This window comes from Gracilinanus agilis, chromosome 6, assembly GCF_016433145.1.
Source record: "Gracilinanus agilis isolate LMUSP501 chromosome 6, AgileGrace, whole genome shotgun sequence".
Taxonomy (NCBI): Eukaryota; Metazoa; Chordata; class Mammalia; order Didelphimorphia; family Didelphidae; genus Gracilinanus; species Gracilinanus agilis.
This window is the reverse complement of record NC_058135.1, coordinates 15,329,347-15,352,037: the sequence shown is the minus strand read 5'-3', so window position 1 is coordinate 15,352,037 and position 22,691 is coordinate 15,329,347. Positions and strand designations below refer to the sequence as shown.

The following is a 22,691-nucleotide window of genomic DNA, read 5'->3' as shown; positions in this document are numbered from 1 at the left end:
GAAAACTACCCCCCTTCTAAGACTTCATTTTCTAACCTGGAAAATGGAAAAAATAACAATAGCTAATATTTATGTAGCATCAGAAGGTTTGAAAAAAGCTTTACCTGTATTAACTCATTTGATCTTCACAAAAACCCTGTGAGATGAAAACACCTCACAGGGTTTATCGCTTTATTGCTTGCTTGGGTATATGTTTGGGGGATTTGGCTTTATAAGATTATTCACTTACAAAAATGAATAATATGGAAATAAAAAAAATAACCTTGAAAGCTAAGTGCTATTATTGCCCCTCAGTTTTACAGATGAGGAAACTGAGGCAGACACAGATTAAGTGACTTGTCTGGAGACACATGGCTAGTGTTTGAGGGAGGATTTGAACTCAGGGGTCTTCTTTCTTGATTGCAAGTCAGTCTTCTGGCCTCTATATAATAACACTTGCACCTGCTAGGTGTGTGGTGGAGTCAGGAAGACCTGAGTATGAAATCCACCTCAGACACTTAGTGCCCTCTCTAGGCCTCAGTTTATGTATCTGTCAAATGGGGATAATAAGAGCCCTGACCTCCTAGGGTGGTTGTGAGGATTGAATGGGGCTATCTTTGTAAAAGTGCCCAGCACTGGGCCTGGCACACACTGGGCACTTAATCAATGCTTCTTCCTCCCTCCCTCCCTCTCCCCCTCCTTAGACCTGCATTGCTGAGTTCAGAGCACGCTGCCTGGAGAGGGACCATGGCAGGGAGCCTGATTGTGGAGAGATCTGGACGTCTCAGAAAGGCAGTCAAATTTTGGGAAAAAATAATGTTTTTGAAATGACAACAATAATGAAAATGAATAATAATAATAATGATAGCTAGCGTTTATATAGCACTTTTTTAAAACCCTTACTTTCCATCTTAGAGTCAATACTGTGCATTGGTTCTAGAACAGAAGAGAGGTAAGGGCTAGGCCATAGGGGTTAAGGGACTTGCCCAGGGTCACACAGCTAGGAAGTGTCTGAGGCTAGATTGGACAGGACCTCCTGTCTCCAGGCTTGGCTCTCCATCCACTGAGCCACCCAGCTGGCCCCTATATGGCACTTTTAAGTGAAACCTCCAGGGGCACATGATGCTCAGGAGGTGGGGTTTGTTGGAGCTCACTTGGAACAGGGGCTGATCACGGTGGGCGTCGGGGGATAGACCAAGGCCACGTTCACTCGCTCGCTGCCATTTTTGGGGCAGATGATCTCGGCGACACCCTCTGGCCTGGGCTGACTCAGCAACTCCCCTACAGGAGAGAAGAGAGAAAAGGGTTTGGTGAGACTTGGGAGAAACAAAGAGTAGGGAGACCGTGTGTGTGTGTGTGTGTGTGTGTGTGTGTGTGTGTGTGTGTGTGTGTGTGTGTTGGGGGGGTGTAAGGAGGGCTGGCCAGGGTCAGAGCCCAAGCCAGCATCCAGGCACTCAGCCATGGCCCCCATCCCATGGCCTCCCTGCAAGTACTCTTTGGCATGGTGCTAGTAGCTGGGGCTTCCTTCCCTTCTTTCCTTTTTTTCTCCTTTCACTTCTCTTTCTCCTCTTTCCCTACTCCTCCCCCTTTTCCTCTTCTCTTCTTTCTCCTCTTCCTTCTCCTCCATCTCTTCACTGCAGTGAGAGAACCAGCTTCCCCTGCCCAAGCCTGCTTCAGCCACTATGACCACTGACCAATACACTGCTAAAGAAATGGGCAATCTGGGAAGGCCAGGCCTGGTCAGCTCAGGGCCCAAGAGTCCAGAAGGAGAGGTTAATCAGGTCACCAGGGTCTTCCCGCCATGGAAACCTCATCATGAAGCAACCAACAAAGGGGCTGGATCCACTAGGCATCATTTGACATGATGGCAGGGACCTTGGAAATCATGTGCAAAGAAGCCAACGCCCAGAAAGGAGAGGAGACAGGCACAAAGCCACACAGGGAGCATGTGGAACTCAGGACCTCTGACATTAGACCCAGTGCCAACTCTTATATGAAAGGAAACCAAGACAACCCATCTGCACCCCATCCAGTCCTTCCCTGGGCTCTACAGCTTTGCCCAGGGACCACAAGCTCCCCTGCTCAAAACAGAAGACACTATGAACTGATGATCTGCCTTGGAGGAGGGAATTTCCTCCTCTGGGAGTCCCCTATGCCAATCACTTTACAGGCTCAGACCCCTCAAAAGCTGAGAGAGGCACAATGATACTCAGTGCTGAGGATATAGGATAAAGCAAAAAATTGGGCCTTGGCCTCAAGGAACTTCCATTATGGTGGGATTACTTTGGGGACATAGAAAAGTAACTAAGATCATTGGAGGAAGGAGAGATAAGTAACACCTGGAAGGATATCGATATCAATATAAGTAGACAGACAGATACATAGATAGATCTAGACCTAGAAACAGAGATACATAGACAGAGATATGTGGGTCTCTTCTGAAGACAGATGATAACTGATCCCATGGCAACAGATGAGGCCATTGTGAGAGAATGGAGAGAGTGGAGAAGGGGATCCAGGGCAGAGGCTGGGGGATCACCCATGGTTAGGGGATGGTGAGCCAGGAAAGAAGACCAAGGAGGTCAGATAGGTGGCAGGAGAACAGCAGGAATCTCAGAGGGTGGAATATCCAGGAGGAGAGTGACCTACAGATATGAAGGCTGCAAAGAATGAGGGTTAAGAGAAGATCATCATATTTGGCAACCAAGAGGCCAATGGAAACTTTGGAGCAGTTTCAGCTGAATAATGTGGTCTGAAATCAGAATTGAGTATTTAGAAAGGGATGAAAGGAAGGGAAGTTTGAAATCAGCAAACATGAATTGTATATTCTTTTTTTAAGATTGATTAATTGAGAAAAATTTCCCATGGTTACATGATTCACGTTCTTTCCCTCCTCTCCTCCCAACCCCCTCCCATAGCCCCCATGCAATTGCACTGGGTTTTACATGTGTCATTGATCAAGATCTATTTCCATATTATTAGTATTTGCACTAGGGTGATTGTTTATAGAGTCTGCATCCCCAATCATGTCCCCATCAACCCATGTGATCAAGCAGTTGTTTTTCTCCTGTGTTTCTGCTCCCACAATTCTTTTTCTGAATGTGGATAGTGTTCTTTTTCATAAATCCCTCAGAATTGTCCTGGATCATTGCATTGCTGCTAGTAGAGAAGTCCATTAATTCAATTTTACCACAGTGTATCAGTCTCTGTGTACAATGTTCTTCTGGCTCTGCTCCTTTCATTCTGCATTAGTTCCTGGAGGTCATTCCAGTTCACATGGAATTCCTCCAGTTCATTATGAATTGTATATTCTGAGAGAATCAAGTGCTTTGCTGAAGTTTAGGTAAATAACTAGTGTTATGAGGGTGGTAAAGGTCACTAAAGGGGCCTTGAGCTGGTAACAAGTCTAGTAGGAGGTTGAAGTTGGATGTTAAGAAGGATGAGCAAACTCTGCTGCAAATGAACTTGGTTCAGGTTCAAATTCAAACCCTGAAAGCTAGTTGCCCTGGGAACCTTCACTGCTAACTACTAGGCTCCTTTAAGATGACAGACAGCTGGCCCCTCCCTGCTGAGGTAACTGCCTCTTATTGGATGGTGGCAGACTGGCAGGAAGTGAGTGCTTGAACTTCCTGCCCCAGCAATGGTGGTTTGGTTCAACCTTAACTGCTCAGAATTCTCTCTTCTTCCCTATCGTCTTTAGCCTTGGTGGTAAAGGAATAACCACAAGAATCTCTGGTTAAGGCTAAGGGATTTATTGAACACTGGGAAGGAAATAGGCAAGGTAAGAGGGGTTGGTGTTACTAAGCTGTTGCTATGGTCACATTGGGTAATGCTGGCAAAGGTCCTAAGAAGGTCTTGGCGGGCCAAGGGCTGGCTGCCCTCGGCCAGAGCTAAGCTGTCTCTGGTCAAGAGGTTGATCAGATCTTCTGGCTAATTTAGTTGATAATAAAATAGATGTTGTTGAGTTGCTCTAAAGAAGGTCCTAATATCTAGGCTATTCTAATTTCCTACCCACGATCCTCCTCCCTTCACCTCCCTTCAACCCGGGGCCCTGGGGGAAAGGATAGATGAGTAGTCAGGGTGAAGTCAGGGGAAAACAGAACCTAGGCTTGGGTTTGCAGGGGCTTTTATAGTCTTAGCCCAACTGCCAGTTGGCACCTGGCCCATGGCACATGCCATTGTCAAGATTAAGTCCAGGGTAACTGACAGCTTAGCCTAAGCTAATATTGCAATGCAAAAACCCTGTATTACACTAGGCAATAAGGTAGAGTAAGGTAGAGAGCAAGCATTGGAGCCAAGAATAGCTGGATTCAAGGTCTGATTCTGACACATCCTGAACGTGATCTTGGGTAAGTTACTCATCTCTCAATGCCAAACTTCTTTGGTAAAGGGAGCTTCCTCCTCTGGGGTTCCCTATGCCAATGGAATTATGGCTCCACTCTCTTATCTCCCATCTATCTACAATGCTTTCTGGATCCCAGCAGTCTAATAACCCTGGGATATCCACAAAGGAGATGAGGGTGGTCTATTCTTGAGGAAGTCCTGCTGGCTCTCTCCTTTTCAAGCTATTTGTCAACCATCCCTTTAAAAGACCTAGACTTTTTGCCAGGAATCAAAAGATCTCTGGCCCATAGTTGGCAGATTCCATTTTCTACCTTTTCTGAAAATCAGGCCACCCTTGCCCTTCTCCAGTCCTGTGATACCTCTCCTATTTCCCACAGTCATTCAAAGATCACTGATAGGGGTTCAGCAATCACAGCTCATGATTCCCTGAGCACCCTCGTCTGGCCTCAATGACGTGAGCTCACCAATGGCAGCCAAGTGCTCTTACAATCTCCCTACTTATCCTTGCTTTTACCTCCCCATTAGCCATTTTTGTTCTGTCTTTTTGAGCACAAAGACCATTCTCCAGGGCAGAGAAATCAGAGTAATTGCTGGACAGCTCTGCCTTCTTTCCATCTTCCATTATCACCATCCCATCTCTGCCATCAGCAATGCTATCTCTTCTTTGACTTTTCTCTTTTCCCAATATCACTTACAGTTCACCCTACCCTCACCCCCTTTGTTGTCCTTAGCTTCCCTGGCAGCCTCTGCTCCTTCTGAGTGTTAACACAGCTGACACTGTTCCTGCAGGACCATGCCAGGGTCCCTCACCTATCCTCCTTGGCTTCCACATTCTCTTCGGTACATACATACTTTAAATCTGAGCTGGCTGGTGAGCTCCCTTTGCATCCACACTGACCTCTATAGACAACTCTTCCTTTTCTCTCCTCACCTGAATTTAGCTAGTGTTTATAAGCACCTTAAAATTTGAAAAGTACATTATATGTATGTGTGTATAGATGTATTTATTTATATATTGTTATTTATTATATTAATGAATACTCAATAAAAATGATACTATTAATACATTAAATATTAATATCAAATATATTTCTATATATAATCTTCATTTGATTTTCTGTGGATCCTTAGATTTTTATTCTTCATAGCTTACTACTTCTCCAGGCTGACTTCCCAGATAGAATGGTATCTCAGGTGATCTCACTTGTGCTTTTCCTAAATGAACCCTCTGAAGTCTTCTCTTTGCTGACCTGCCATGCATGTCTGTATTCCTCTCCTCTCTCAGGAGGCCTAAGCTGGTGGCTATTTGGATTGAATGGAAGCTCCTCCTCGAGGAGAGGGGCATTGTAATTTGTTTTGCAAATTACATCTGTATGAGCCTACGATGAAGTCTGAGCAGGTGCCAGTTATCTTGGGAGAAAGGAAGAGTAGTTCTTCCATGGCCTCCCCAACTCTTGCGAGGCACGACATATGGCTCCGTTTGAAAGGGAAATGACTGGTTCTCTGGGAATGGGGATGGAGGGAAAGCCAATAAGGAAGACTTGGAATGACTGGCACGTGATACAGGGCAGCAGGACCCAGCTAGACAACCCAAGGAGAAAGGGTTCCAGTGTGAAGAGGCCACCTTCTGCCTGGCTCTGAGGGCCTGAGGACCTCTGATGATATACACTAGTGATGCTACAGTAAGAAAAGTAGACAAATATGGCAGGCTGCCTGGAAGTGGTGGTTGAGAGACATCTGGGGAGTGACATGGTAGGGAGTGGAGGAAGGTGGGCCTCATCTCCAGAAGGCTTTGCATTCAGAGGGAAAGAAGGAGTCTGGTTTCTCTGGCACTGGGAGCTACCTGGAGCAAGTGAGGGCATGGGGGTGGAATGGGGTCTTTCCAGAACATTCCCTCTGGCTTCCTACCGCACTGTGGGGATGGTGGGGGGAAATAGAGAGAGAAAGAGAAAAATATTGGCAGAGATGAGACAGACAAAACAAGAGAGAGAGAGAAGGGGAAGAAAGGAGAGAAGAGATTGCAACAGGAAGGGGCTCTTCCTTCTTTATGGGCACCAAAAGGCCATCACCCTCATTCTCATCTTCAACTGGCATTTTTGTAGCTCTCTAGGGCTGGCAAAGCATTTTACAAACATGATCTCATTTGATCCTCACAATAACCCTGGGGTCTGTAATGTTTCCCATTTTACAGATGAAGAAACCAAGGCTGAAGGAGGTGACATGCCTTGCCCAGGGTCACGACGGCTAAGAAGCGTCTCAGGCTTCCTCCAGGCAGGGCTCTTCCCCTTCCCTCCACCATCTTGCTTCTCCAAGTGGCAAAGCATGCACAACAACAAACCTAGAGTGCTCGGCTCTGACCTAGGCACTCAGTAAAGGGGGATGTCACCGGTGGTGCAAATCAGCATAAAGGAAGTGACTGGAGTCCTGGCCACTGGAGGCCAGGGAAGGATTGGGGGCATGGAGGCTGGCAAGGAAAGAGCTCAGAGTGTCCCTGAGAGCTGCCTTCAGTCCTTGGAAGGCCTGTCCACTGGGGGAGGGCTCCATTGGCCTCAGAGGCCAGACCCGGGAGCAGCCACGGGGGGACAGAGGCCTGCTGACTCCCCCCATTGGAATGGGCGCTCCTCCTGAGACCCCGGCACTTGGTGCGGTGCCTGGCACCCAGTAGGTGCTCAGTAAACCCTGTTCCCTGGAGTCTGGAGAGACGGTGTAGGTGTTGGTCCGGGTGGAGCGAGGTGCCTTGGGAGCCAGCGCCTGGAGGAGTGAGGGTCAGCGCATGCTCCTCGCAGGCAGTTCTGCTCCGAGGGTTGGACTAGCTGGGGTCGGGGCCTTCCCCCAGGCCCCGCTGGGCTCCCACGCCGCTGACCCCCCAGGGTGACCCCCGTCAGAGTGAGCCGGCGTCCCGGCCCTCAGATGCCTCCTCAGCCCGTCCTCGGCCTCTGGAGCCTGACACTTGGCTTCGTTTTACTGTGGAGGGTTTATATAAATACAAACCCACCCAAGAAAGGAAAACTATTTCCCTTTTTTCTGTCCTGGAGAAAGTCCCAGCCGCCTTGGCCAGGGATCAGACACGCTTCCTGGATCAAAGGGGGCGCAGCCAGCTCCCAGCCTCGGGCCGGTCAGGAGGACGAGCCGAGGGCCTGGGGAAGGCCTCGCTCCTTATTTGGAGAGCCCAGCGGGCCAGGCTTTCAGGAAGGCCGCAGATGCACTCCCGTGGGTCAGCCTTCCAAGCCCAGCTTCGGGAGCCTCGGCCCATCCTCTTGTTGGGCCAAGCTGGGCAGCGGGGCCTCCCGCTGGGGCCTGAAGGGCCCGGACGGCCCTTGTGGACAGTCAGGAAGGCGGGGTGTAGCTTCGGCAAGCTTGGGAAGGAAGGCTCGAGGAGGACCCTGAGCTTCTAGGAGAGGAGGATGCTGCCACCAGGCAGGCGTCCATGCTTGCCTGATCTCCCGGGATCCCAGGGCGCCCCAAGAGTCAACAGCAATGGTGACAGACATTCTGGAGAAGTTCCTCAAGCCCGCACCATCCGCGATCTCCTCTGGTGTGACAAGAGCCAGGAGGTCTATTACAGGTGCTGAACGGAGGCTCAGGAAATGAAGGAACTTATCCAGGGTCTCGCAGTTAGGAAGTAGAGGTGGGACTTGAACCTGGATCTTCCTGAGGCTGAGTTCACCTTGGTGCTGTCTGCCTGCCCGCTCCCAGGAGCCAGAGAAGTGGAGTGCGGAAGGGACTTGCCGTGCCTCTGAGTCCAGGTCCAGAGCTCTTTGGGCCTTCCGGAAGAACGGAGGCCGCACGAGGCCCAACAGTGGCCCTTCCTGCAGGAATCCCTGGCACCGTCCCTCAGCGCCCAGGCCCGAGGGGAGCCGTCCAGGCTGGATGGAGCCCGTCTAGGCCGGTGGAGTTGATCCTTGAAGGGCAGCCCAAGGGGGCCATGATGAACACAAGAGGAAGCCCTGCTCTGGCCCTGCGAGCCCCGGGGTGAGCTTGGGAAGTCCCCTCCCGTCCCCGGGCTCCAGGAGGTGAGACAGGATGGCCTCTGGAGAGTGAAGGCCTCAGCCCTCGCGGGCCTCTCCACATCTAACGTGTCATCCTGTCTTTAAAGTCCCAGAGACGTTTTCAGGGTCATCAAGGAGGGCCCGGAGTGGCCAGATGGGAAGTCCAGAGAGGGCTCCGTTTCCAGGATGAAACTTCATAGAAGGGCATCAGGAAGTGAGCTCCTCAGAAGCGGCCCACTCGCATCCAAGGGAAGAAGCCATCAGGCCGCCGGGGCAGCCACAAAGGACTCTGGGAGAGATGGGCTGGACACTGTCCTTCTCTCGTCCCCACGTGGGCCCCCCGAAGCTTCCCACACGTGGATGGGGCAGGGGCTGAGAGACACTTTCCCCGTAGCTCCTGGGGTTCTGAGACTTCATCCCAGGCAATTTCGATTTTATAGACCAGAAGAAGGGGGCAGCTAAGTGGCGTGGTGGAAAGAGCGCCAGGCCTGGAGTCAGGAAGAACCAGCGGAGTGACCCTGGGCAAGTCACTTAGCTCTGTTTGCCTCCGTTTCCTTACCTATAAAATGCACTGGCAATATCTTAGCAAGAATCCCTTCCCCGCCCCCACCCCCAGCGTCGGGTCGTAAGGAATCAGATACGACTAAAAATGGGTACCCCAAAGCAAAGGAGGGGGGCAGCCTGGGACGGTGAATGAAGGTGAATGAATGGTGGGTGTCGGGACCGCGGGGCAGGTCTTGTTCCCCTGTGTGGGCCTCCCCCTCCCGGCTGTGTATAAGGAGGGCCTCACACGGAGGCCTCGGGACAGGCCGCACCCCCTCGCAGGGCAGAGCGGCTAGGACGGACGCGTGGAGGCGAATGCCGGGCCAATCATTAATCCCTCTTCGTTAATCAGTCTGATTTTCTACGACTCGCGGGACGCATGGTTTGTTTTCTAAGCCTAAAAAACACCCCACTGGTCAGCAATGTTTAAATTACCCTGTTGGGATTATAAAAGGATTTGGCCTTTCTCCAGCAAGCCCTCACGAAAGCCCAGGCATGCCAAGAATTCAGCAGATTGCATGCAAGTTCCCGCTCGGGTGCCGGAGAAGGTCTGCTAACATTAACCCCATGTAGGCAAGCAAATGGTCCCCTGTGAAACGGGCCCCGGGCCCCGGGCCCCAAGGCTTCTTACTGCTCCGGAGGGTGCTGCGGAGACATTATTATCTGCGGATCACGGGCTGCACCAGTGAAAGGCCCTTGGAGATTATCCAGGTCGCCTCTTTCATTTGGCAGATAAGGAAACTGAGGCTGAGGGAGAGGGGCCGACATACGGTATTAGAAGGAGGCCTCCAACGCCCACGGCTCCTACCTCAGAACGCTCTTCAGAAATCTCTCCTATTGCTTTCATTTGCTATAATTAATTAGCCGGAGCTTATGTTGCCTACGATAGAATTAGAAAATAAAACTGGGGGGTAGAGTCAAGATGATAGAGCAGGCACACAGACCCATTTGGTTTCTATCAAGTCACCCTCCAGAAAACTGTGATAGAAGGTCTCAGAACGCGTTCTGGAGCAGCATAAGCCACAAAAAGGCAGGGTAAAATAAGATTTCAGTCTGAAGCAATGAAGAAGGCTGGCACAAAGGATCTAGTGCACCAGAGTGAAGGTGGAACCCAAAGCGGGTGGCCAGGGCAGGCCCCGCTGCCCCATAGGGCCCCAGGAGCCGTGGGAAGGGGGCATCAGACAACTATCCAGAAGGCAATTGTAGGGGCCCCTTTGCTGGCTCTGGGTGACTCTTCTTGCCTCACTCATACATGGATCCAAGTGGCAATCTTGGGGGAAGGTTTCAGTGGGAGAGGAGCATACACAATGCTTGTGGGCACAAGGGAGCAGGGGACCCTGGTCATGGCTCCGACAGGTAACGAGTGCTTGGGCTTACTCACAGACCAGAGCACAGGCCAAGAGAGTATTAAACACACACCTCTCCTCACATCATACCACCTTGGAAGAACTGAAAGTAAATAAATCCCCAGAACCAGTTCTGAAGGCAGCTGCACAAAGAACCTGCAGCTTGGAACAGTGCTCCTTTCACCACAGGCATAGAGCCCAACTTTAATAAAAACCTTTTTAAATTAAAAGGAGAGAAAAAGTCTAGAAAATAAGCAAAGAAACAAACAAACAAACAAAGAAATTCAACATAGAAAGTTATTTGGGTGGGAAAAGAAATGAGAGTGATAGAGGAAAAACATGAAAAAAGAGTCAACATTTTGGTAAAGGAGGCATAAAAAATACTAGAGAAATGAATACTTTAAAAAAACAGACTAGGCCAATTAGTAAAAGAGGCACAAAAATCCAATGAAAAGAATTCCTTACAAGGCAGAATTGGTCATATGGAAAAAGAGGTACAAAAATTCACTGAGGAAAAGAACTCTTTACAAAGTAGAATTGGCCAGATGGAAAAGAAGGTACAAAAGCTCACTCAAGAAAATCATGTCTTAAAAATTAAAATTGGGCAAGTAGAAGCTAATGACTCCATGAGACATCAAGAAACAATCAAAGTGAAAAGAATAAAGAAAATAGAAAAAAAAAAGGTGAAATAACTCATTGGTAAAACAACTGACCTGGAAAATAAATCCATTAAAGATAATCTAAGAACTATTGGACTACCTGAAAACCACAATAAAAAAAAAAGCTCAGATGTTATCTTTCAAAAAATTAACAAGGAAAACTACCCTGCTATTCTAGAACCAGAGGGCAAAATAGAAATGGAAAGAATCCACCAATCACCTCCTGAAAGTGATCTCCAAAGACTAACTCCTTGGATTATAGCCAAATTCTAGAACTCTCAGATCAAGGAGGAAATATTGCAAGGAGCCAAAAAGAAAGAATTCAAATATTGTGGAGCCACATCAGGATGACAAACGTTTAGCAGCTTCTACAATAAACGATCAGAGGGCACAGAATATATTCCAGAGGACAAAGGAAATAGGAATTCAACCAAGAATCACTCCAGCAAAAGTGAGCATAATCCTTCAGGGAAAAAATGGGTATTCAGTGAAATAGAGAACTTTGAAACATTCTTGTTGAAAAGACCAGAGCAGAATCAAAAATTTGATTCTCAAATGCAAAAGTAAAGAGAAGCTGAAAAAGGTGGACAAGAAAAAGAAATCAAAAGACATTGCATAAGCTTAAACTGTGTACATCCTCTACATGGGAAGATTATTCTTAAAACTCCAAAGAATTTTATCATTAGGGCAGTTAGAAGGAATATACATAAATAGAGGGAAATGGTGTGAGTTGAATGTGATGGTATGATAGGAAAAAATTAAATTAAGGCATGAGAAAGAGAAATGTATTGAGAGGAGAGGGAAGGGGAAAATAGAATGGAGTAAATTATTGTATAAAAGAGGCATGAAAGATCTTTTATAATGGAGGAGAAGATGGGGGAAGTGGGGAGAAGAGCATGTGAACCTTCCTTTTATCAGAACTGGCTCAAAGAGGGAAGAACATACATAATTAATTGGGCATAGGAATCTATATTGCCCTACAGTAAAGTAGGATGAGAAGGGGATAAGAGAAGAGGGGTGGGTCTGATAGAAAAGAGGGAAACTGGGGGAAGTGGAGGTCAGAAACTAAACAGAGGGAATTAGAATGGAAAGTAATACTAATGGTACAAAATTTTTTTACAAGTCTCTCTAATAAAAGCCTCATTTCTTAAATAAATATAGAAATGAGTCAAATGTATAAGAATACAAGTCATTCCCCAATTGATAAATAGGCAAAGGATATGAACAGGTAGTTCTCAAAGTAATTAAAGCTCTCTACAGTTGTGCAAAAAATGCTCTAAATCACTATTAATTAGAGAAATGCAAATTAAAGCAACTAAAAAAGCACCATCTCACACCTATCAGATTGGTTAGCTTGACAGAAAAGGAAAATGACAAAATTTGGAGGGGATACGGGAAAATTGAAACACTAATGCCCTGTTGGGGGAGTTGTGTGCTGATTCAAACATCCTAGAGAACAGTTAAGACCTATGTTAAAAGGGCTAAAAAAAATAATACACACCCTTTGACTCAGCAATACTATTACTAGGTTTGTATCCCAAAGAGTTAAAAAAAAAGAGGAAGGACCTCTATGTACAAAAATATTTAAAGCAGCTCTTTTTAGAGCAGCAAAGATTTGGAAATTATGGGAATGTCCATCCATTGGAGAATGGTTTAAGAAGTTGCGATAGATGATCGTTATGGAATAGTATCTATGGTGCTGTAAGAAATGACAAGCAGGAGGAGCTCAGAAAAACCTGGGAAGACTTACACAAATGGAAGCAGAGTGAAATAAGCAGAACCAGGAGAACATTGTACAGTGACAGGAATCTTGTGCCATGAATGATGGTGAACAACTCAGAGATACAATGATCTGGAACTATCCCAAAGGGCTCATAATAAAAAATGTCACCTGCTTTCAGAGATAAAAGAATGGATAGAGTTGAATCCAGATCAAAGCAAACTTTTTTTCACTTTTTCTTAATTTTTAAGAATTCTAATTTCCCTCCATAAATGGATTAATATGGGAAATTGTTTTACATGATTGCACATGTAGAATTGATATGAGATTGCTTACTATCTCAAAGTGGGGTGGGTTGGTGGGGTGGAGAGGGAGGAGAAGAGAGAATTCAAGACTATATTCTTTGGAAAATGTTGGGCACTGCTTTTATATGTAATTGAGGGAAAGTAAAATAAAATAAATAAATATAAGATAAAATAAAATAAAATAATAAAACCCTTGGCCAAAGAACTTTTGGACTCTAGCTTTTTCCCCGGTACCTTGCTTTTCCCTGATGCAGAGCAAGGTTTCCAGAGGGTACTACTGTCTAGTGGATGGGTGAATGCCTGGTCCAGCGGGAAGGACTGGGCAGGCACGGAAGAATAAGGACAACAAAAATCACTTCTATTCTTCCTCTGTAAAGCGAGGGGGTGGACCCAAGGTCTGTGGATTCCTGTTCTAAAACATAACAGGCCTGTGAAAAAGTCTGAATTAGCAAAATTCTGCAAGTTGAAGCCCCCAGAGACAACCCAGGAGATAAAAGCATCTTCTAAGTAGGGCAGAGAGAGTCGGATCTGCCGTCCAGGAGTCTCTGACAGGAGGGTCCAAGACTCTCCTTTGACAGATGAGGAAACAGGGTCCTGGGAGGGTAAAGGAATGGCATCAAGACAATAATGATAGGGAACATTTTTAAAGTGTTTTAAGGTTTGCAGAGGGTTTTGCAAACAGGATCTGATTTGCTTCTTACAGTAATCTTAGGAGATACATGCCGGCTCATCCCCATTTCACAGACGCAGACCCTGGGGCTGAGAAGTTTCAGTGACTTTGCTTTTGGCTCACTCAGGAAGTAAATCTCAGAGGAGGGATTTGAACTTAGAATCTGGGGCTCTCTCCAGTTCACTGCCCTGCCTCCTGAAGTTGAGTAGAAGAGGTAGCTGGACAATGACTGATGTGTAAGGAAGGTCTGGGAGTTTTAGGGGACGGGAGACTTTACATGAGGCCCTAGGATGACCGGGCTGCCCCAGTGCCCGGGAGAAGGAGGCCCGGGCCAGGCTCGCCTCCTGGGGCCTGTGGTGGGAGGGCTGCAGGAGGTCAGGAGTCAGGGGGCCCGGGTCACCCTGGCACAAGTGGGACCAGAAGAGCCACCAGGAGAGCCACTCGTGGCTGGGAGCACCTAGGAATTAGGGATCTAGGAAAACAGCCCTGCCTCAGTGGCATGAACCTGCACCATCGGAGAGCAGAGCCTGCTGGGGGCTTGGGGAAGGGGCTCTGAGAGCGAATGCCTGCTTGGCAGCCCGCCCCCTGCCCTGCCGGCCTCAGCTTCCTCTCCTGGCACTCCCTGCCTCTCCGGCCCCAGTGAGGAAAGGCGACGATGACGATGAGGATGACGAGCGCCCAAGAGAGCTCTCCTAAAAGGGTCCCTGGCAGGAAGTTCGGCCTAAAATTAGGATTAAAATCTCCTTTTTGGCAGAGGAGGAAGTGAGGCCAGTGCCAGCCCGGGGGAACGAGGTCGCCTCTTCCCTGGATGGTTTTTTATGAGACCACCAAGGACAATGGAACAATTCTATGAATATTCATGCGCCTCCCTCCCCCTCCCCTGCACCCTCGCGTCGGGATGGCTGGGCAGGGTTCCTAGGGAAAAATTAAAGAGCATCTCTGTGCCCTGCTCAATATCTGGCTGGGGCTGAAGGGCCGGCAGCCAGGGGAGGCGGGGGCTCTGCCAGGGGGGTGCTCTGGCTCGTTGCCCCTCCCCGCCGGCCCCTAGAGTGCGAGCTCTGTGGTCTCCTGGGGGGGCCGAGCCGGAGCAAACCCCCAGACCCACTGGCGGCTCCCCTCTGCTGCCTGCCGCCACGAGACACGAGTGGACCTCGGGTGGGGGAGGGATGCCTGGAAAGTTAATTTTAGGCCGGTTCGTTGGCTGCTGAGGACGTGCAGTTCCCAGGCTGGGCTGGGCCCTTCTGGGGCTTGTTTCAAAGAAACATCAGCAGGTTCCTGCTGCCCACGGCGGCAGCTGCCTCTCCATCGAGTCCCAAGCTTTGATTCCTGCAGATTCATTTCCTGGGCATGCTGCGAGCCTGGCCGGCCCCAGCCACACGGATGGGGGGGGGGGGGCAGGCAGGGGTCCCTCTTCAGAGGCTCAGCTTGCCTCGGCCCCCGGAAGGTTTGTGCCACTAGAACTGGGGCAGGGATGCCCGCCAAGCGAGGTCCCCAGAGAGCACCGGCCAGCCCGCTACCCTGCTGTCCCCTCCAAAGCATGGGCCTGCCCTTCCTGGAAAGAGCGAGGAGACAGGGAGGCCGCAAAGGGGAGGCCATGGGCGCCAGCCTGAATCCCAAAGACTTTCTCCTCCTGGGCCGATTCCTGGCTTCCTGGGATTGAGAGGCTTACTCTGAAGAAGGCGGCATCGGCCCGCGCCTCCGTTCCTCCAGCTTCAGAGGCTTCCAGCTTCAGAGCGCAGCTGCTCTGGTTTCCTCAGGAGCCTTCAGGCCTTGGTGCCAGTGATCCACGGGAAGCTCCCTCGTCCCAATGCGGGCCCCTCGGGGCCAGGCCATTGCCAGCCAAGCTAGAGAGTCCTGAGAGGGCCTTCCCCGACCCCAGCAAGACGCGATTGGAAAGATGGACTGTGGCCGGACAGTGGGAGCCCAGGGAGGAGAAGGAGCAGATGCGCCCTCTGTAGCTGCTCTTGGGGCCAGCTGAGGAGAAGCCACCATCCCCACCATTCCTGCATCGGAATCCCAGAGCCGGCGTGTCCCGGAGGGGCAGGGGCTCTCAGGCCCTCGCCATTGGGGGTGACAGCCACTGGTCACTCGGGCTTCTCCACTAGGGACAGCCCTGACGTGCTAAATAAATACAGAACCGTATGGAAGTGTGCAAGTGTCCAGAGGACAACTCTTGCATCTGGCCAGAATGGAAAGTGGTGACGTTATTAAAAATCCCCACAGAAATGATCAGAAAGAGGGGTACTGAGGCAGGACTGTGGGCCGGCGAAAACACTTCACTAAATCGGGGATGGACCGACAGCAGGCTCTGTGTTTTGTAAAGGAAAAAACCAAGTCCCTGTTAATTGGGGCATTCTGGAAAGAGGGCTCTGGGAAAAGACGATACTAATTGAAAATGATTAAAAAACTGAAAACGATAAAAAAAAAAAGAGCTTCTGGCAAATGGGGGCAGGCCTGGAAGGGGGGGATATAATGGACCGGCATTGCCGTGAAAGCAATGACGGCTTGGGAGAAGTCTCTAGGACAGTTTACAGGTACCACCAACGATGGAGAGAAATGACCCTGAGGGGTCCTCCATCACATTCCAGTCTCCAGAGTGAGGAGGCCGGCTCCCACCAGCCTGGAGGTGCGGAAGGAACTCTGGGCACCCTGGTCCCCAGAGAAGGAACTTAATGACATTTAGTGCACCCATTGGTGCATCTAAAAATGCCCAACAAGGTGTAGACGAGACACCAACAAGCAGGGTGGTTTTGCTAGCACCCTTCCAGTTTTAGTGACTTTTCTTGGAGACTGGATCTCCCTGTCTGGGAGTGCTGTGGCACTGGCCATTTCGGTGTCCCAAGCACTGTGGCTCAGAGCTCCCGAGCGGCAGCCACCCAGCAGGCTTAGTTCCCTGGGGAGCAGGGATTACAGGGGTGAGTGACCATGTCCTCTGAAAAAAGGCCAGCAGCCATACCCTTTGACACAGAGATCTCACAGCCAGGCAGCTGCCTGACGTGGCTCAGGGGATAGAGCTCTGGGTCCGGAGTCAGGAAGATCCTCAACTATGACCTTGGCCATCTGTGAGATGCTGGGCAAGCCACTTAACCTTTGTGTGCCTCAGTTTCCTCCTCTTTAAAAACGGGATCATCATAGCCCCCAACTCCCAAGGTGGTTGTGAGGACCAAATAAGGTAATATGTAGAAATGCTTTGCACAGTGCCTGGCCCTTAGGGAGAGCTCTCCAAATGTTAGCTCTGATGATGATGATTTATTGTAGTACTTTTGACGATAGCCAAGAACTGGAAACAAAGTAGATGCCATGCGGAACAAATGGTGGTACGTGAATGTCATGGAATGTCCCTGTGCCCGGCCAGAGGATGGGCATTCCCCACTGCATGGTATTGTCAGTCAACAGCTTGGTTAGCTTTCCTAAACTGCCTTTTCCCCTCTCTTTCATTTTCTTCTTCAATTATGAGGGAAGGAACAAAAAAAGAGAGCATGAGAGGAAGGACAGAGCATCCTTGAAGCCTTTGAGAAATGCATGACAAACAGATCTGGGGCATTTGGAGGGAGGCACAGAGTGCTGGGACAGCTTTGAGACTCAAGCTGTGGGTCAGGGAGGTTTGTGGCTTCCTGGACAGTCTTCTTTTCCTGCTCTTCCTTTGCTTATGGAAATGTTTGAGTCTGTCAGGTTCAGGGTAACAAGAGGCAAAAAGGGAAAAAGAAATAAAACACTAAGAAATGAACACAGGACTCAGGATTCCCCTCGGATCATGCTGTGGACCAGGTTGGCAGGAAAGGGTTCACCCCTTGCTTCTGGTCTGCTGGGATCCAACAATGCATTCACTAGGGGTTTAAGGTCACCATTTAAATTATCTTTAAAAAATAAACTTTTTTATTATCTTTTGTTTTTTTTTTTTTTTGTTTCTTTTTAAACCCTTAACCTTGGTGTATTGTCTCATAGGTGGAAGAGTGGTAAGGGTGGGCAATGGGGGTCAAGTGACTTGCCCAGGGTCACACAGCTGGGAAGTGGCTGAGGCCGGGTTTGAACCTAGGACCTCCTGTCTCTAGGCCTGACTCTCACTCCACTGAGCTACCCAGCTACCCCATCATCTTTTGTTTTTATTTCCCCGGATTCCCAATGATTCTCTCACACTACTTCCTCCTACAGTCAGTCCTTAGTACAAAGAGGGGAACCTCTCTCTGGTTCATCAAAAAATCTGTCATTGTATGCTGTATGCCACACCCATAGTCTCCCTCCACCCTCACCATTTAGTTCTAAAGAAGAAATAAAATGTTTAAAGCCAGAACTAAAGGTCTCTAATTACAGTGACTAATTACTTTCCTCCTCTGACACATAGACTGTAACCCAGGGCAAGTCACTGGACATCTCAGGGATTAAGGCAGCTCTCCAGGATTCAGTCACCCAAAAGGTGCCAGTCTACACGGGTTGAGGGAATTTTCTCTCTCAGAAGCTCCCTAGAACAGTGACATCACAGGTCTGGTTTCCATCCCTATCCATAAATAAAGCATGAGGTTGGGTACCCAGAAGGCTTGGTACCTTGCATTTTTAAGCAAGCAAAAATTAAAGGCAAACTATAGAATCAGGGCTCAAACTCAGGGTCGGCTTGACTAAAGGAATGGGAAGCTGTAAGACATATCCTTTCCACATGCCACTGGCTTGGGAGCTGAGTGGGCAAAGTTAATGTTGGCAAAGCAAAGTTTTAGAAAGAGAAGAGAAGAACCCACCACCCATCACGCTGAGACCAAAGTGTGGGAGAACCAGGCTCGCTCTCTCTCTCTCTCTCTGTCTCTCTCTCACTTTAGTTTCCTCTCTTGCAAACCCAGGAGGCTGGAATAAATGTCTTGACAATCAGAAGTGCCGTGCACACAGCAGGTGTATCATGAAGATTTTTGTGGAACTTAAACCGAGTTCAGCCAATATTATTGAGTTGCAGAGATGATCAGTGCTGGTCTCAGCTCTGGAGGAGTCTCCCTTTCATGAGGAAGATCTGAGCAGGGCAGGAGTAAGTGTGCCATGGGGTACAGAGTGGCTGGGGCAGGACTGTTCAGTCTTGCTGCCTCACAGCTCTGGGTCTTCTTGTTCTTGGTGATTTTCCACCAGAAGAGGAGATGTGGGTCCTTGGCATAAGGAAACCTTTTTCTGGCACTTCATACAGGAGATACTCATTAAGCACTTCTTGGATGCAGAGACAGAGGCTGGGTTCTGGGGGGACCCTCATGCAGCCCTCAGTTCAGCCTTGGGGGAATAAGCTCATCTCGCTTAAATGGAGACTTCTGGGAGATTGCCCCTCACTTAAAAGGGACAAAGCAGCCACAAAACAGAGGAAGGATCCAGGCACACTGGGTGTGAGGCCAACAAATGCTAGCGGACAGAGTACAGCGCAGCTCTGTTTCTAAACCAGCATCAGGGAAAAGGAACTGTTGTCATCAGTGACTCTTTGTGGCACCATTAAAACCATTTCCCCATGGATAAGAGAAAAGTGATCTGCCCCACAGGGGAACCAAGGCAGAACAGGACAAATTAAAAATCCATGTGAAAGGCCTTGGTTCTCAGAAGCTTTTGGAAAACCTGGGGCAGGGGGAGGGAGACAGGGAAAGGTGATGCCCTTGTTTAAGGTCTTGGACCTTGGGAAGGGTGGATGGAGGAACAAAATCTCCAGAGGTCTTTGCTTGTATGTCCTGTCCTGCACTCACAGGCCTGATTGTGCCTGAGGGACTGACCTCTGTCCCTTCCCTTCCTCACCTACCTGTTTTCTATGGACCAAGAAACAATTTAACCAGGCTAGACTCCCCAAATAGAAACAAATCCCGGAAGCTGATCCACTGAGAAGCTTCTGGGACAATGTCACACATAGGCGGTGGCGCAGAGAAAACAGGAAGTCCTGGTGTCTCAGAGAGAACAAATATTTTCTAGCCTAAGGCTGGAACCCTAGGGTTTGCACGTCTTCTGAATGAAGTGGGATAAGTCTGGGCAGTGTAGACCCCTGGGTCTCATGGCTGGAATTCCAGATGTCTGGTAGAGCTGCTGCTCTCTGCAGAATCTCCCATGCAAGTCACCCTAAAGGTTGTGAGCTAAGCCACCCCAGGAAGGTGTCAGGGGGCCACAGGATGGAACTAGAGCTGGCATTTAAAAAGGCCTTAATTAAATAAGGCCTGCCAAGCCCTTTACATATGTTAATTCACCAGATCCTCACGACCACCCTGGGAGATCAGAGCTTTCTGATCCCAATTTTACAGATGAAGAAACGAGGCCAACTGTGGTGAAACGACTTGCCGGAGTCCCATGGGCAGTGAGTGTCAGAGGTAGGATTTGAACTCAGGTCTTCCTGACTCCAAGTTCCATGCTCTGTTCCCTGTGCCAGCTGGATGCCTCAAATAAAAAGTGGCAGCTCAGGTATAAAGGTGGTGGGCACCCTGTTTTACGCATGAAGAAATAGTCACAGGGGTGAGGTGCCTGGTCTAGGGCTCTCTCAGACATTCTGAGTCTGGCCTCACTGCCCACTGACTCACCAAACTAAAGTTTCTTCCCTCTGTTAGACTGTCAATTCCTCCAGGGCAGAGTCTCTATTGGCATCCACAGCCCTTCCTGCAGCCTCTGGAGCGAACACCTGCTCACAGGAACAATATAGGATGAAAGCACTTAGCGCTGCTCCCTTTGTCCTTCCCTAAGCTCAGATCCCCTCCCCCCCCCCCTTGCCACGAGGCCAGAGAGATGGCGGAGAGATGTTTCTGGTGCTTTCTTTGCAGAAATAAGGGGAACACTGGCCATGTGGCTAGGCCGGGCCACTGTCCTCGAAAGGGCGATACCGCCCCAACTCACTTGTGGGTTCAACGCCGCGCCAACGGGGGCTTTGGGTAACCAGAAAAAAAGAGCGAGCTGTATGTGGAAGGACAGACAGACAAGCGGATCAGGGAAGTGAGGGATGGGGAAGAGAAGTGACATTTGCACAGCCAGACTTCCAACTAGGACACGATATGGCGATTGTAAAAACGATCCGGCGCTCGGCTTTTGGAAAAGAACAGATTCCCCAATGGCTCAGTGAAACCTTGTGTCCCCAGCACACAGGCGTCCGATAAGCATTAGCTCGTAAAACACGGGGAAGGAATCCAAGCCTCCATAAACTCCTGGGAAAAGAGCAATCTGCTGAAAAATGGGGCTCCATCCATATCTCGTCCCATTCATTCAAATGTTCCCAAGTGGAACAAAGGGTTAGACATGAAAGAATGGGTCATTAGAACGTCACACGCCCAGTCTGAGGGATGCAACCATGTGCAAATAGATCAAGGGAAGGGACAAGTCAGGCTAGGTTTCACGGAGGCTGCGACCCTTGCACTGAGGCCTGAAGGAAGAGAAGGATTCTTTTTTTTTTTTTTTAAACTCTTACCTTCTGGCTTAGAAACCATACTGTGTGTTGGTTTCAAGTTGGAAGAGCAATAAGGGCTAGGCCTTAAGTGACTTGCCCAAGGTCACACAGCTGGGAAGTGTCTGAGGTCAGATTTGAACCCAGGACCTCCCGTCTCTAGGCCTGGCTCTCCATCCACTGAGCCACCCAGCTGCCCCGGCTAAATCTATTTTTTTTTAAACCCTTGTACTTTCGGTGTATTGTCTCATAGGTGGAAGAGTGGTAAGGGTGGGCAATGGGGGTCAAGTGACCTGCCCAGGGTCACACAGCTGGGAAGTGGCTGAGGCCGGGTTTGAACCTAGGACCTCCCATCTCTAGGCCTGACTCTCACTCCACTGAGCTACCCAGCTGCCCCCTAAATCTATTTTTAATGGCCCAGAGGGCACAGTTCTGAACACTGGGCAGTCTGGGTCACGTCCCACCCACTCTACACCAGACTGGCTCATTTTCTGTGCTGTCAAAATCAAAACCATGGATAAAGTAGCACCTCGAGTCTTGTAAAAGAGGCAGCAAGGAGGCCCAGGGAATAGAGCATCGGGTCTGGGTTCAGATCCTGTTGGAGCAAGTCACTTAACCTAGCCTCAGTTTCCTCAACCTCCAAATGGGGATCATCCTAGCATACACCTCCCAGGGCTGGTGCTTCATCATGCTGCTTCCCTTCCCCTCGGGTGAATGGACGTGCTCGCTTTCTCTAAGGAACAGACATGCCTTGGGGAGTCAGCCTGGGTCTGCTCAGCGTTCACCTTCCTTCCCAAGGCAGGCTTTCCAGGAGAGCTTCCCATTCTGCAGAAATGAGGCTCTGGGCATTTCCAATAGTGGCCAGGAAGGAAAGGGGATGCTTTCCAGGCCCTGATCTTGTGAGTCCTTTGACACGTGGCTCTTGTACATAGAGCCCTTTCCCAAGAGGAGACAGAATGGAAAACAGACCACTGGGGGGCCTGGGAAGGGAATGCTACAAGCTAGGGTTGCTGGCCCAAGAAATATGGGTCCATGCTACTGCAGAACACAATCTAAAGGTGGCCATCACAGGAACTGTGAGAGGCTCAATGTGAGGATAGCTTGGCTCAGCCTCATGTGAGTTTTCTGCAGATATTTTTAGAGCAGGTGCTCAGAGCAGCAGGGCAGGCACTGGGCTGGCTGACCCAGATTCTAGGCTCAGCCTGCACCTCGTTTATGAGTGGGGATACCTAGGGGGGGGGGTCACTGTGTCTCAGCCTCAGTTCACTTCTCTGGGGACTGAAAGGGCAGGACTAGACTGTCTCCAATGGCTCTTTCTGCTCAAATTCAGCTTATTTCTCCAAATCTTTAAGCTTCTGCAACCTGGGTTGAGCCCTGAGCAACCCAAGACCAAAAATGAAATGTTCCCTGCCTTAGAAGGAGCTCACGTGCACTGACTGCCATGAGGAGGCCCTTAGACAAGCTTTCCAACAGCTGTGGGGAACATGGGGCAAATCACGACTACATTAGCCTCTAGAAGTCACTGCATTTCCTTATCCTATTTCTTACGTGGGTATCGGGGCAAACCCAAGAACTGATTCCCTTTTATACTGAAGAGGGGGCAATGGGAGAATGGGGTGAAAACCCTGGAGTAGGAGGCCCAAACAAGGTGGGGGACCCCGGCTCCAGAGACAAACGGGAAGAATATGGGCAGACCTAGGCTTTAGGACTGGAGGGAGGGAAGGCGATGGGGGAGAGAGAGTAGACAGAAAGGGGGAAGAGGGAAGAGAA

The 22,691-nt window shown here is 49.4% G+C and overlaps 1 protein-coding gene across 1 annotated transcript in view; it reads right to left on the bottom strand.

Moving 5' to 3' along the window:
- MFHAS1 (multifunctional ROCO family signaling regulator 1) overlaps positions 1 to 22,691 on the bottom strand; it is a gene marked incomplete at its 5' end in the record, with an annotated part of 45,135 nt that overhangs the window by 382 nt on the left and 22,062 nt on the right. The window contains one exon of the mRNA XM_044681124.1: positions 1,134 to 1,260. Within this exon, the coding sequence (XP_044537059.1) occupies positions 1,134 to 1,260 (127 nt within the window). The remainder of the gene's footprint in view (positions 1 to 1,133; positions 1,261 to 22,691) is intronic.